The sequence below is a fragment of the Halyomorpha halys genome, unplaced genomic scaffold, assembly GCF_000696795.3.
Source record: "Halyomorpha halys isolate HHAL.00 unplaced genomic scaffold, Hhal_1.1 Scaffold2299.1, whole genome shotgun sequence".
In the NCBI taxonomy this organism is placed as follows: domain Eukaryota; kingdom Metazoa; phylum Arthropoda; class Insecta; order Hemiptera; family Pentatomidae; genus Halyomorpha; species Halyomorpha halys.
In genome coordinates, this window is record NW_027116642.1 from 35,728 (window position 1) to 49,710 (window position 13,983).

Genomic DNA, 13,983 nt, shown 5'->3' on the forward strand with positions numbered 1-13,983 from the left:
ATGAGTATGGCTTGAGTCATCACTAACCAACTAACCACATTGTAACTATTTTGTTCAAACCATCCAGAATAGAGGTATTTTATTTTAAAGCATATTATATCAATTTATTATAAATACAGTTCACTACATCATTACCAACAAATTCCAAGTATTTCTTTATTTAAACCAGCTTACCAGCATATAATAATTAATTGGGTAATATCCCCCAATTTTTACTCCGGGGAATACCTAAATTAAACAGCACTCTATTATGTTTCCAACAGAACACTACACAATGACCTTCATATCCCTTTTATCCTTGACCTTATACCAACCAAATCCTCAAAATTCCATATAAACCTTGATAATCATCCTAATACTTTGATTCAATCCTTATCTAGTTCCACCTATCCTTACAATCCACCTCGAAGGTTAAAACAGCAGTGTCCAAGAGACCTTTTGTAAAATAAAACTGACAGTTGGAGTTGAGGTAATGGCCACATGCTCCACTCATGTAGAGTTATTGCGGCTTTAGCGCACTTACTCAGCCTCCACATGCTCATTACCAGTGACGCGGTAAGAGGGCTACGCTGGGATCTCGAAAATCTTTACTTTACCCCTCATGCGTGGGGGATAGAGTGGGCTCAGGGAATCTTAGGTCGAGATTGTAAATACTGTATATAATTTATTTTACTTAGTTTGATTATATTCATTTTTCTTTTTATATACATATAGATATTTTATTTATGTTTATATTTATATTTGTTCTTTTATTTTTATTTACTTATTTTTTTTTAATGTAAGTGTATAATTATTAATTAGCACTATTATCCATCTCCCAAATTTGTGGCAGATTGTAAATTGTTTTCAATAAATAAAATTTTGCAATATAAAAAACAAAAGATCTACTTGTAGCATCTCCAAGGTTGTAACATGTCAGGTTTATATCTATTTTAAATCCGTAATTTTGGTTTCATATAATTCATCATTTTTAGGTTTGGCTGTGTAGGCACGCACAGATCATTTTGCGGAACATTGTTTTATGGACAAGTGACCTAAAACGTGTATTTATGGTACTTTGATTGAAATTTTTTCATGGTCACAATACATCAGCTTGATATATATTTCAATTATTATTATTTTATGGGCAACAGACCATGGATTCCTCGCGTTTTTTGACGTGTTTTTTTCGTAGAGTGGGTTCGTCACTCCCATGCCTATTTTTTTTGTGAGCGCCACCCATTGGGTAACGGTCCACACAAATGCCCGGGGGGAGGTTGTGAGTGAATTTAGCATTATTTTTGTGCTTGAAAAAAGCCCGGGTGGGACCAGGATTCGATCTGACAGCCTGTGGGTTGGTACACTGGCGCGTTGCCACGCTGCTACCGCGGTCCCCTTTTATATTTCAATTATAGTTAAAATAAAAAATCCTTATTAAACATCAAACAAAGAATTACTCTAGAAATCTAAATATTTTTATTTAAAAAAATCTATTTTAATAAACGAGACATCTTTTTAAAATGTTCAATTTTTTCTTTATAACAGATACTATTTTCTCGTTATGCCTCTATTGTATGCCAATATTTTTACCTTAACAAAAAACTAAAATAGGCGAGTTTCTTTTTTGGGTATTTTTGATTTTGGGGACGAAATTCGAAAGTGTGTAGATTTCCTAGGCATTAATGAAAGTAGTACAAAAACATCGTTACCCGTAAAGAAAGTCAGATAGTAGAGAAGTCATTTGACGATTGGAGCCAATGCAAATGGAAGGGAATAGGCATTCTTCAATTTAATTCAAACAGGTTTTTTTGGCCTTAGGCAATGAATTCATTCATGACAGAAAAGTTCTCACTGGCTCGGGAAAGACAAACGCAATCAAATCAAGAGTAAATCACACTCCCCTCGGTGGAGTTCCTGGAACCGTGGCCAGGCGAACGGAGATGTTGAACACCTCTGCCACAAATGGCCAAAAGTCGGAAACCCCAGCTCATTTATTGGGAAAATGTCTTAATAACACGCTCCTTGTTACCCGCCGGCACAAAAATAAGAAAATGACCGTACTGCTGGAGAAGAAAGAATAAACATGTTTCCAAGATGTGAATTGCGTAGATACAGAGCTGCAGGGTTTGCAGACATTCTAGCGTTTAGTGCGACTAAAAAGGAAGTATTTTTAGTAAAACCCACAATAAGATTCGAAACAAATAATCAGGATCAGAGTGTCAAGATAACGGCAGAGGAAGAGAACATTTATACATAACGTATTTCTTACCAAAAAGAAAAGTTACTGGAGTCATCCATCTTACAAGTAATCTTTTGGAAAGGATATTGATATGAATGGATATTGAGAGGAACCAATTTCAGAGCATAGCGGACACCGTTATTCTAGACTCACTGTCAATTCTACACCATATGTATTAGAATTTGGCTGGATATTGTCAGCCCTATGAGTCAAAAAGGGGAAAAAATTAATTCGACTAGTCTATTGGACTGAGCAGCTGCTTGCATTTTATTTTTTTTTGTTTTGTTTTTTAGTTCCTCCTGCTTATTTTATTTTGATTATTCTGCATGTTTAAAAATATAATGAAAAAGAAACACCTAGATTTGAGTGAGCGGTGTAGGGGAGCGATGAGGGAATAAAAAGAGCACATCCCAGAATATCGAGAGAAGATTTGATTAAATAATTTATTATTGATTAATTTCAATTATGAACAAGTATAATTCATTTTATCATTTATTTATAATTGATATCTTACTGACTGTTAACAGGCCAAACCTACAAGCATCAAAGACGCTTTAAAAAGATGGGAGGAAAAAAATGAAAAATACGTAAGTGAATCAAAAGAAATTGGATTACAATTTCAGTGGCCACCAATTGAAAAAATGGACAGCAATTTATCACAGCTGGTCACCTGCGAGTAATGTTTTTCTTACTTAACTTAAATAATAACATTTATTGTTTATTCTGGATACCTGCTCCAGCCTTTTTTTTTTTACCCACTTTTTTTTACCCACTTTTTTTTACCACTACCTGGTCATTTCTGACATGGGGTAGGGCCAGTTGGTCAGGTATATTTCCTCAAAAAAATAGTCTTAATGATACCAATGTTAATTTTATCTTATAACAAAACCACTAATGACTTCATAAGACCTTACTTAACTCATCATAAACATTTTCTATGATATATATGCAATTTTTATTTAAGGTGAATTCCCTGACACTGTACCTAGTAGATCTAATAGGTAAATCCGCATTTATAAGTAGGTCTTTAATATCTCTTTTCAATATCGTATGTTCTTATTTCCTTCTTCATTGTATGATCTCTCCGTTAATTTCATTATATTGAATTTCTTAAATTCATTCATCATTTAATTTGTAAACATAGTGAACTCTTTTTCTAAAAGCCTCACGATTTCAAATTATGTTTAACAAAATATTTGTTCTTAAAAAAATGAATGCCAAATTTATTTCATTTTTATCATCACGTAAGGCAGTACTTTCGGGGTAGTTTACTTTTCTCTATTAACATATTTATTGTCTACGCTGATGGGTTTATTAATTTTTTTTGGAATTATTTTGGAATTTAAACAAAATATCTTTGTTATTGTTCGTAAATTTAAACAAAAGTGAGCTTATAGTCACCTATACCTGGAAAAGTGCTCCTTTTCTAAAACAACTATTCACTTTTTAGGTTTTGTGATTAGTCACAGATCAATTCAACTAGATCCTGACCGCCTTGAACATTTGGCATGTGCACCGCAGAACTCTTGGCATGTTTACACACCATGCTCTCTTTATTCCAAAATTTACAGGTAAAATCCAGATTCGTATACGAAGAGGATTTCCATTCAATAATGAAGCTGTTGATGTTTTTAAAGGACTAAAATAGGATATTCAAAATGTATTCGCTCTTTATCAAAAATCTCAAAAACAACACTCATCCATAGAAAAAGAAACCTGTTCTATTGTGGAAGCTTTAAAGAAGTGGAGACACTATTTTATGGGTAAAAGTTTCCTTTTGGTCACGGATCCACAATAAGAATGCAGGCAAAATTATGAGATGGCGATTAAAGCTTTCCAGTTACAATTTTGAAAGAAAAGCAGAGAGCCATCTTGTTTTTTGCCTACAGAAATTCTCTTTTTTTTCTTCACTAGAATCTTTAGTGCAAATGAGTGAGTAGAGAGACTCTGAAGTGCCCCCTCCCCCCACGGAGCAGAGGAGGAGAGAGAGAACTGAGAAGAAATGAGGGAATTATAGAGAAATCAAGGAGTGAGAGAAGAATGGCCGAAGAATGGAATAGTAAGTCAACATATCAGTAATTAGCATCCATCATCATCAACCACATCATTAAATCTACAGTTTTCCATAGCCCAGTTATTCCAAATTTATTAACACATCTAACAACAAATGTTTTATTTCGGCCACCCCCTACTACCTGTTACTTATACAATAGATTTTCCTTTTAAGTTAACCATGTTTTATTTTCATTATTTACAGTCCACTACATCCCACCAGCTAATCAAAAGTGAATTAATGTGCGTCTGGCCTTTAGTTGAAGGCGTGCTTAATACATAATGGCCCTGTACCGAGCCAGATTAATAAAAGTTCAGTTTCAAATTAGTGTTCACTCATAAGGTCCATGCAAGACCTAATTATTTATAAAATACTAAACTCATAATCAATAAATTTCAAATCACAGCTTACTGAAATAGTATTGTATAGTATAAACCTAATTTATTGTTCTTACCAGGGAAAAGGTCATTTCAGCAATGTTGATGATGTTTGATTAATCAATGCATGTGTAATTACAATTTAATTTGAATATGTAGGAAGGAAATTTCTTGCAATAATATATATTTTCACTGAGTTGAATTAAGATTCATTATTCTCCAATTATGATTGGAGGAAATATCTTCAGTTCCGATCATTACATCACCAGTCTTAACGAGTCAGCCGTCCTGAAGTCTCATCTCAAAGGCTCCACTTCATGTACCATATGTTCATGCACTGGCTCTCCTGTGGTAGTCGATCGCATCACGTCGTCATTACCAAGTCTAGACCTTCTTTCTCCTGTCGTCAGCCGCATTATGCACCACCATTTAGCCGATTAGCGTTTTGGGGAATTAGGTCAGGTCGATCTGTCAGTCGGTGGAGACTTGTACCCACGTATTTTCGTTGGAGCTCCTTACCCTATAGTTTGAAGGACTTTACTTCACGCCAACAGTCTTCGGCTTAGTCGTTTCCGGCGTTGTTCATATTTAACTCCAACCGCGTCTTGCTCTTTATTCTCACTTACCAAAAGTAGCATCGAAGACCATATAAAATCATTCTGAAATCTTGAGGAACCCACAACTATTGACCGGTCACATCCAGATGACGTTTAGTGCGAACAACTTTATTCAGACGCACGTTGAAGGAAGATATGTGGTCAGGCTGCCCTTTAAATCTGAAAAATTTGACGCCACCTGTCGTTCAGCCCGGCATAGCTTGAATGATTTACTGCACTCCGGCCCCAAGCTGCAGAGAGATCTCGGCATGATTTTGATTCGGTTCCGTCTATGCGCAGTCACTGTTTGCGCCAACATTGTGAAGATGTACATGCAGATCATCATGTATGGTGATCACCGGAAATACCGGTATATACTGTGGCGCAGTGATACCTCAGAAGCTATCCAGCAATTTGAACTTAACACAGTAATCCACGGAGTAAGGTCTACTGCCTACCAGGCTATCCGCGTCATTGAACAGCTGGTTGAGGATGAAGACTCTAATTTTCCCCTCGCTTCGCAACGTGTACCCTTCGAAATGTTCGTGGATGACATCGTAATTGGGGCTCCTGCTCTCGAAACTCCTGCGGAAGCCCTCGACCTAAGCTCGCAATTAGGTGCTTTGTTCGCAGAGGGAGGATTTAGTCTGAGTAAGCGTCCAACGTGGCGGAGGTGTTGCCATACGATAGGGAGAAAGTAGAGGGGTTCCCTTCCAGTATCCCGAGCACGACTGCGTTAAAATTCTAAGACTTCTGGAGCTCCACAACTGATTCCGTTTCGAACGTTGCTTCTCCACCTCTAGTACATAAAATCACCAAGCGCGTTATGCTTTCGGCGGTGGCCAGGTTCTTCTATCCCTTGGGTTTGCTGGCTCCCGTCATCTTCACAGCGAAGGTACTCATTCAGAAAGTTTGGAAAGCTCGATTGGGCTGGGACGAGGAGTTACCTAACGATCTGCATGGTTAGAATTGATGAAGGATTGGCAGATTTGGTGGAGATTGGTGAACTCATAACTTCATTCATAACATGAATAACTTCCTCAAAGGCGGCGATCGCATCATAGGAAGAATGGAAGCCAAAGTATCTGAGGACTTGTTAGATATGAATGATGCCATTTCGTTGAAGGCCACGTTAATTTGCATAATTAAACGGATCATCCTTAATATATACAAGCTGACGAAGAGATGCCTTGGCCAGTGGTCTAGGAACGATTGAAAAAGCCTTACGGAGGCGGAAGATGGACTCCGGAGGAGGACATTTTTCGTTGGAAAAGAGGCTAGTCGAATGGACAATATGCGGCATCGTTACTTGTCCATTTTATTTCAGTCACAGAGACACAGAGCACAGAGGTGGTGCAGTGAAAGACGAACTTCCTGGACTTGATACTGAAGGTGCAGCTGGAAAAAGAAACCAACAAGCGAGAAGGACTGTCACGTGAGCACACATTCATAGAATGTGCCCAGAATTTGATGGACGCAAGTGCCCCTGAATATGACACCAGGATAGAGGTTGAAGAAGAGGGCTGGAGTAATGTATATACACCCGAGAAACAATCCAGTGCCATGGAGGAAAAGGGACCAGGGAGGATGTCGGAAGTGCCATGGGTGCGGAAAAAAAAGTCATCTGGAGGCCCAGTGTCCTCGTACCAGATGCTTTGAATGTGGGAATGAGGGCCAAATAGCGAGACGATGCCCCTATAAGTACCGGAGGAAAGCGATGGGTCTAGGGGTGCCCATGGAGGTTAATGTGCAGAAAGTGAGGCGAAGAAGAGGGCCACATAGACCAGACGAGTCAAGCAGTGACGTCTCAGAAGTATCAGAGAGATCAGGCACAGATGTGGAGGACGGAGAAACAAGGCAGCCGAGCACATCGAGTAAGAATGGAGAAGAGTAAACTGGAGGAGAAGATCCACTGATGAGATCTGAGGAGAATGTCTACAGAGCGGCAGTCGCACGATGGTGAGTTGCAACGTGGGAAGTGAGAGCAGCAGCCTGCCTATCATCGAAATGAGAGGAGTAAGGTGCTTAGTTGATACAGGGAGCTCCAGGGAAGGGGAAGTCATTATAGACCTGGGCGAATTGGGGGTTGGCGGAGGTAAATAGATAATGCATGTAGTGGGGAATATGCCACGCGAGTATCAGATTATTATCGAATGCGACTTATTGGCGAAGGTAGGGACGCGAATAAGGAATGCGGGGAACAGATGGGATATTCGGCTAGGACTGAAAAAAATCAGTTGTCAACGACTTGTGGGGGGAGGAACGACGAGTAGGGGTGGTTAACAAGACGAGTAGGGAGTTCATTTACGGATGGAAAGAGGTGGTGGGCCCAACACATTTCACAATGGGAAGGACTTTACCGCCCAACATCGGCGAGCCACCAAAAGAAGATGAAGGTGACCCAGACTGAGACCAGGGGGGCTGGACCAGCCTGGTAACTGCAGGAGGCACCCAGACAGATGCGCACCAGAAGGGCCTACCGAACGGATGAAGATCATTGGGAGCAGTGGCATGCACAATCACAGCGCGCACTACCCCACTGCTCCCGCACCCCGTATGCGTAAAAAAAAAAAAAGCAAGACGAGTAATAAGAGGAGGTAACTCGGAGGTAGGGGAATACTCGGATATATTCCTCAAGCATGGAAATAGGTTGGGAAAGACGGGTAAGACAGTCCAAGAAATCCCCTTAAAGCGAGACATGGTTACGTATGTGAATGAAAGGAGATATCCACAGGCACTCCGAAAACACATTCGGGAAGAATTAGAGAGTTTAAAGGCACAAGGCATAATAGTGGTTAGTACCTCGCCATACAATAGCCCTATGTGGGCTGTGAAGAAGAAGAGTCTACCAGGAGAAACTTTCGAAAAATATCGGGTCGTAATAGACTAAAGAAAGCTCAACGATAACACAGTAGATGAAAAATATCCGATCCCGAGACTAGAGGACATTCTAGACAGATTAGGAGGAGCATATTCAGCACCCTTGACCTTAAAGCTGGATATAACCAAATCCCCAATGCACCCCAGTGACCAACACAAAACGGCCTTCACGTTTGAGGGGGGTCGGTTATGACTTTACCCGTATGCCGTTCGGGATGAAAAACGCCCCAATCACTTTCCAACGCTTGATGAACGAATGAATCCATGTGTCAGGTCTACATGGACGATCTTCTCGTGTTTAGCTAGTTGGAAGAGGAGCATATATGGCATCTGGAGAACGTCTTTCGGAGAATTAAACAATTTGGGTTGACATTATTCCAGGAAAAGTAGGTGCTAGGCCGGAAGCAAATTAATCTTTTTGAACTTGTTATCTCGTGACGTAGAATTAAATCTGATCCACAGAAGGTTGAGGCGATACAAAAGATGGTAGCCGAGGGACGTTAAGGGAATTCGGTAGTTGCTATGTGCCCTGAATTATTATCGGAGATTTGTGCCAGAAATGGCAGAATATTTGGTACCCATGAATAACCTTTTAAAGAAAGGAAGCCGAATGATCGTGACTCCTGCCATGGAGAATAATATCCGCAAGCGTATGGAACGACTGCAGAAGGAACCTGTGCTGGCCTTTCCCAACTTCAAACGTCAATTCGCCATTACGACAGATGCCAGTGATTACGCACTGGGTGCGGTGTTATTCCAGGAGGAGGAAGGAGCAGAGCGCCCAGTTGCTTATGCAAGCAGACACCTTACGGGTGCCGAAACGAGATATAGCGCGCTGGAGAGGGAATTGCTGGGGATAGTTTGGGCCATAGATCACTTCAGCCCTACATATTCGGGGGGAAATTCAGGGTATAGATCAACCACTGCCCTTCCAATGGGTAGGTAAATTAAAAGAGTCTTCTGCAGGGATTACCCGTTGGAAAGAGCTTCTTAATCAGTACAAGATCCAATAGTTGACAAACCGGGGAAAGAGAACTCAGTGGCTGATTGGCTATCTCGAGCGCTTATGGTAAATGTCATCGAGGAAGATCGGGGGGAGCCTTCCGGAGATATGGCAGTTCCTGAGAGAGTGGACGCCAAGTGAAGAGGAAACTCGGGATGGCCAGGGGCAAGACGAAGAAGGCCCGTCATTTGAATACAATAGTTTAACTGGGGGGAATGTACGAAGTCGATCAAATAATCAACGACATGCCGAGGCAGATCATCCGGATGACGAGAACGTCCAGACTGATGAAAGTAGACTATAGTTACGGACGGAGTACGATAAACATCATATGGTCTCACCCGGAACCCAAGGATGATCTCATCTGTCGAGCACTAAAAGATGCATCTAAGGCCGGGAGGACTTACCATATTTATGTGGGCAATGCAGTCATCTGGGAGAAGATTAAAAGATAGACAATCGACGTGGAATGACACCTAAACACGCCAGGTCACCCCAAGGGAAGAGGAGAAATACAGAGACTGCACAGCACTCATTTAAGGGTCTTTACGGGTCTATCAGTTAGATAAGGGGTTAGAACCCGACGAAACGATGACAAAAGCTGTGGCGGCCTATAATCATTCAATACACGTGGTAATGGGATTTCCCCCTTCAAAATTCTTAGGGGGCGACGACGGGATGATAGGGCCACAGCTGGTGGTGGTGAGGAGGTCGTAAATAATGGCATGGCACTAACCAAAGTATGGCGGAAAGTCAGGGAGAGGATAGTGCGAGAAAAATAAACGGGTAGCTCGCCATAATTTAAATCTTAGAGACGTTGGAGGGAGATTAAAATCGGGACATTTGTCTACCGCCGGATGGGGACAAATCGGAGTAAGGAGCTACAGCGATACGAGGGTCTATTCCGGGTTATTGTCATTAGAGAACACAATGTGGTTACAATAGAGAGTGTAAACGAACCCAGAAAGAGAAGAAATGTCCACATTGAACAATTAAAACCCACACGGGGAACACCGTAGAACGCTGGAGTATCCTTATATCCGCGTACAAGCAAACATTGTATTTTTTATGTCGGCTATTTTATTTTTTTTTTTTTTGTTTGTTTTGTATGTGCATAGAACAGGAGTGCGTTTGATCAGTGAATACATTTTCTTTTTCTACTATTTTATTTTATTTCATAGTTGTAAGGGACAGGAGTGCATTAAGAAAGTATGTATATAATTTTTTGTTTTTTTAAGTTAAAATTTTCTTTTCTTATTATTTTGATCGGTCTTTTTCACTATGGTTAATAATAGCATAGTAAGAGTGGGTGTACTCAACCTCCATGACTTCAAGATGGGAAACCAACCACCTCCAGTCGAAAACAACCCACCACCTCCAGAGGCAGTTAACCTGCCACCTCTGCCGGAGCTGGCCCACCTACCGGAAATCTCATTGGCATGAGCTCACGTAAGCACCCTAGAATGAGTCAAGGTCCGCACGGCAACGGCTCAAGACCTGAGGAATGCTGCATCCGACCTGAAACGGTTCACTGGGGAGACGAGGGAATTGAATCATTTCCTTAAAGGAGGAGATAGATTAATAGCCCGAATTATAGCGAAGACAAATGAAAACCTACTGGATAGCGAGGACCCGCATTGAGGGCAGCGGTCGTCTGTAGGGTGAAACGCAACGTCCTTTATCAGATCCAGGCAGATGAGGATACACCCTGGGCCGTAGTCAAACAAAGCCAGGTTGAAGCGTTCAGAGGCGGACGATAGGCCCCAGAAGAAGACATGTTCATGCAGGAGGGCCTGCCAAGGGAGCGCTGCTTTGTTGAGTGTGCTCGAGAATTGATGGACTCAAGTTCTTGAGAGGAGGAATCCCGAATGAAAGTGGAAGAGTCGGGGTGGACGCGAGTGGAGTACAATCGGCAGGGAATAATCATAATCCTTGGAGAAGGCGGGAAAATAGAGATAGCGGAAGATACAGGACAAGGAACCAGGCAAAACACAGAAGCAACGGAAGAAGAGAGGACCAAAAATGTCACGGTTGCGGCAAGATCGGACACCTGGTGGCGCAGTGCCCACGCACCAGGTGCTTTGAATGCGGTAATGAAGGGCATATCGCGAAACAATGCCCATATATATACAAGAGGAGAGAAGCCAACCTCGGTGAGCCCATGGAGATGAATGCCCAAAGAGTAAGGAGGACCAGGGTGCTAAGATCGGTAGGATCAATTACGGGGTCACCAGGTACTTCCGAAGCATCAGAGTCTGAGTTGGAGGAAGTGCATAACAGACGGGAGGATGCACGGAAAGATACCAAACAGGTGTGGAGGTGGACATCTGAGAGTAGGCTTCATATTATTGAACCACAGCATCAAAGGGATCCTAAGTGGCCTGCCTATCATCAGCGTGGGAGGAGTGAGATGTCTCATCAATACCGGGAGCTCGAACACCATCCAGGGCAAGGAGGCGTTGAGTATGTAGTTGTACCACCTCCCTTGTAGAGCAATCTCAAGTCTGCGATCCTTCACTTGTTTGGAAAGTACCCCTTATCCAGACACTCATTGAATATATCCAATAGCTCTTCCTCGATATAAGGGGCACTGTTCTTGAGGCTTGCAGCATCTATGCTATCTAGTCCTGGAGCCTTTCCTATCCTTTGTCTGTCCACGGCAAGACGAAGGTCCCACATATCCCATGCCAGACATAGGTCAGTACCTGGTGGGTATAACGTGGTGCGTCTAACCATTCCATCATCTGCAGTATCCTGGGACGGATCATCCCTAGGGTATGTATAGTCTATATACATCTTGGCAGCCTCCTCCAAGGTGGTTTCCTGGGCATCTTTCAGTCTAATAGCCGCCATCACTTATAACGGCTTAACCCTTCCCAGTGCCACCCTGTACGGGATACCCCAGGGATTCTTTTCTGATTCCTCTACGATAAATTCGTCCCAGGATTTCTTCTTCTGGCAACGCACTCCGTTTCGGTATACCCTATACCTATGCTTAGATTCTTCTCGGAGTGCAGTCCTCCTCTCGTCGTTTCTGCACTCCTGGTACCTACGCCTGGCTCTGTACTATTCTTTTTTTAACTTTGTTAGAGCCGGTCTCCACCATGGGACCGGACGTACTCTCGCCCTTCGACGATAGAGGGTAATATTCGCCGCTTCAGTGATGGCGCCCGTAAGCATTGCCACTCTGTGATCAATCTCGGTCTCCTCATCAATCGGGGTCATCTCCTCCCATTCTCTGTCAGCGAGTATTCCCTCCTATTCATTAGAAAACGCTCTCCAGTTCGCCGATCGGGTCACAAAGCCCTTTTCTACTTCTGGGGCACCACCTTCCTCCTCCACCACACTGAAGGCTATAACCCGGTGGTCGTAGCTCGTGTCTGACCGTAGGGTCCAGTCTGCAATACGCTCTGCTATGGGAGCCGTGGCAAGTGTCACATCTATCCAACTCTGGCCCCGCGCTCCAACAAATGTGGGACAAGAAGGCTCGTTCATAACTACCAGCTGACACCTCGCAACGCATTCTTCTACCAACCTTCCTCTAGCGTCTGTACGAACTGAACCCCAGGCCGTGCTTCACGAACTGGTGTAGGAACAGACTATCGCGCTCTTATACTTAGTGCGACAGCCTCCACAGCAGCTATATTATCCTCTAGATTGATATTTACATTCACCTCTCGTGGCGGCATATATGCTGAAACCAGAGCGAAGGCAACTCTGCTCCACCTGACATAGCATGCCGCCTGATCTGCTGTGGTGAATTGCTTCAGTTCCATTACGTCGAGGGCAGGGTTAACGACAACAATCGCTGCTCTGGGCCTCATCTCGCCACTGCCTAGACCGACCACCCTCGCCGTAGTTCCAAAACCTGTGACCACATTCTTTCGACAGCATGGCTCCTGAATCGTCAAGATGTCAACACTTTGGGCGAGAGTTCTCAATTCGTCCGCGCCCACTCGTCTCTGGCCCATATTTCCCTGCAGGATTTGCAGCTTACGCAAACCAGGTCTTCTTCGCCTGCTTGATCATCTCCAGATGTACTGGACACTCCCTGCTGCCCGCACAATGTAGGAGATCTCTCCCTACACTGCCTTTGGCCTTACAGTTTTGTAACTTACAGTTTTGTAACATACAAAATAACTTACAGTTTCTGCACCCTTACTCTTTTCTGGGCACTCCTTGACTTTTTGCCCTGTTCCAAGACACCACCTGCACGATTCGTCCTTCGTGGATATTTTAGCTGGGATGGCACCCCTGATGTTCCCTCAGCATCCGGGGTTTTCCCTTCTATTACCCGAGGGGTGACAGCTTTCTCCTTCTTCTCCTGGGCTCGTCTTGCGGCTGTGTGCTGTAACATTATTTGGGTATCCTGGTCCACTTTGCCCTCCAGGTCACCAGTTAGACCTGACACCCTTTTGAGTGTGGGGGAGACCCACTCTTTTTTCCTTTGATCGTACACAGCTCCCATGGCGTCTCCTATAGCCTCTGCCACCATAGGAGCTACAATCTCCGATACGTTTTTCCCAACTATACGGTGAAGTTCGTCGGTATTTACAGTTTACTATTTCACCGTAGGGATGGGATATCGAAAGAAAAATATCGATATCGGCATCGATATCGATATCGGAAAGCAATATCGATGTCGATATTATATCGGACCTAAAATATCGATATCGAAAATTTAACGAATTAAAGTAATAATAATTATAAAACGATACCATAGCATGATATTGGAAGACTTATATCATGTCATACCTTATCAAAATACATAAGAAACTCTTAATAACTATGTAAGAAAGCAACACCATGACAACCATATCATAAACATAAAAAATATTAACTAAAATATAATTGTT

At 42.6% G+C, this 13,983-nt stretch overlaps 1 protein-coding gene across 1 annotated transcript in view; it reads left to right on the forward strand.

Annotated features, from left to right (window-relative positions):
* ODA-Dnal1 (Outer dynein arm dynein axonemal light chain 1) overlaps positions 1-13,983 on the forward strand; it is a 37,091-nt gene that overhangs the window by 9,053 nt on the left and 14,055 nt on the right. Inside the window, exon 2 of the mRNA XM_067053352.1 lies at positions 2,746-2,894. Coding sequence (XP_066909453.1) covers positions 2,746-2,894 — 149 coding nt within the window. The remainder of the gene's footprint in view (positions 1-2,745; positions 2,895-13,983) is intronic.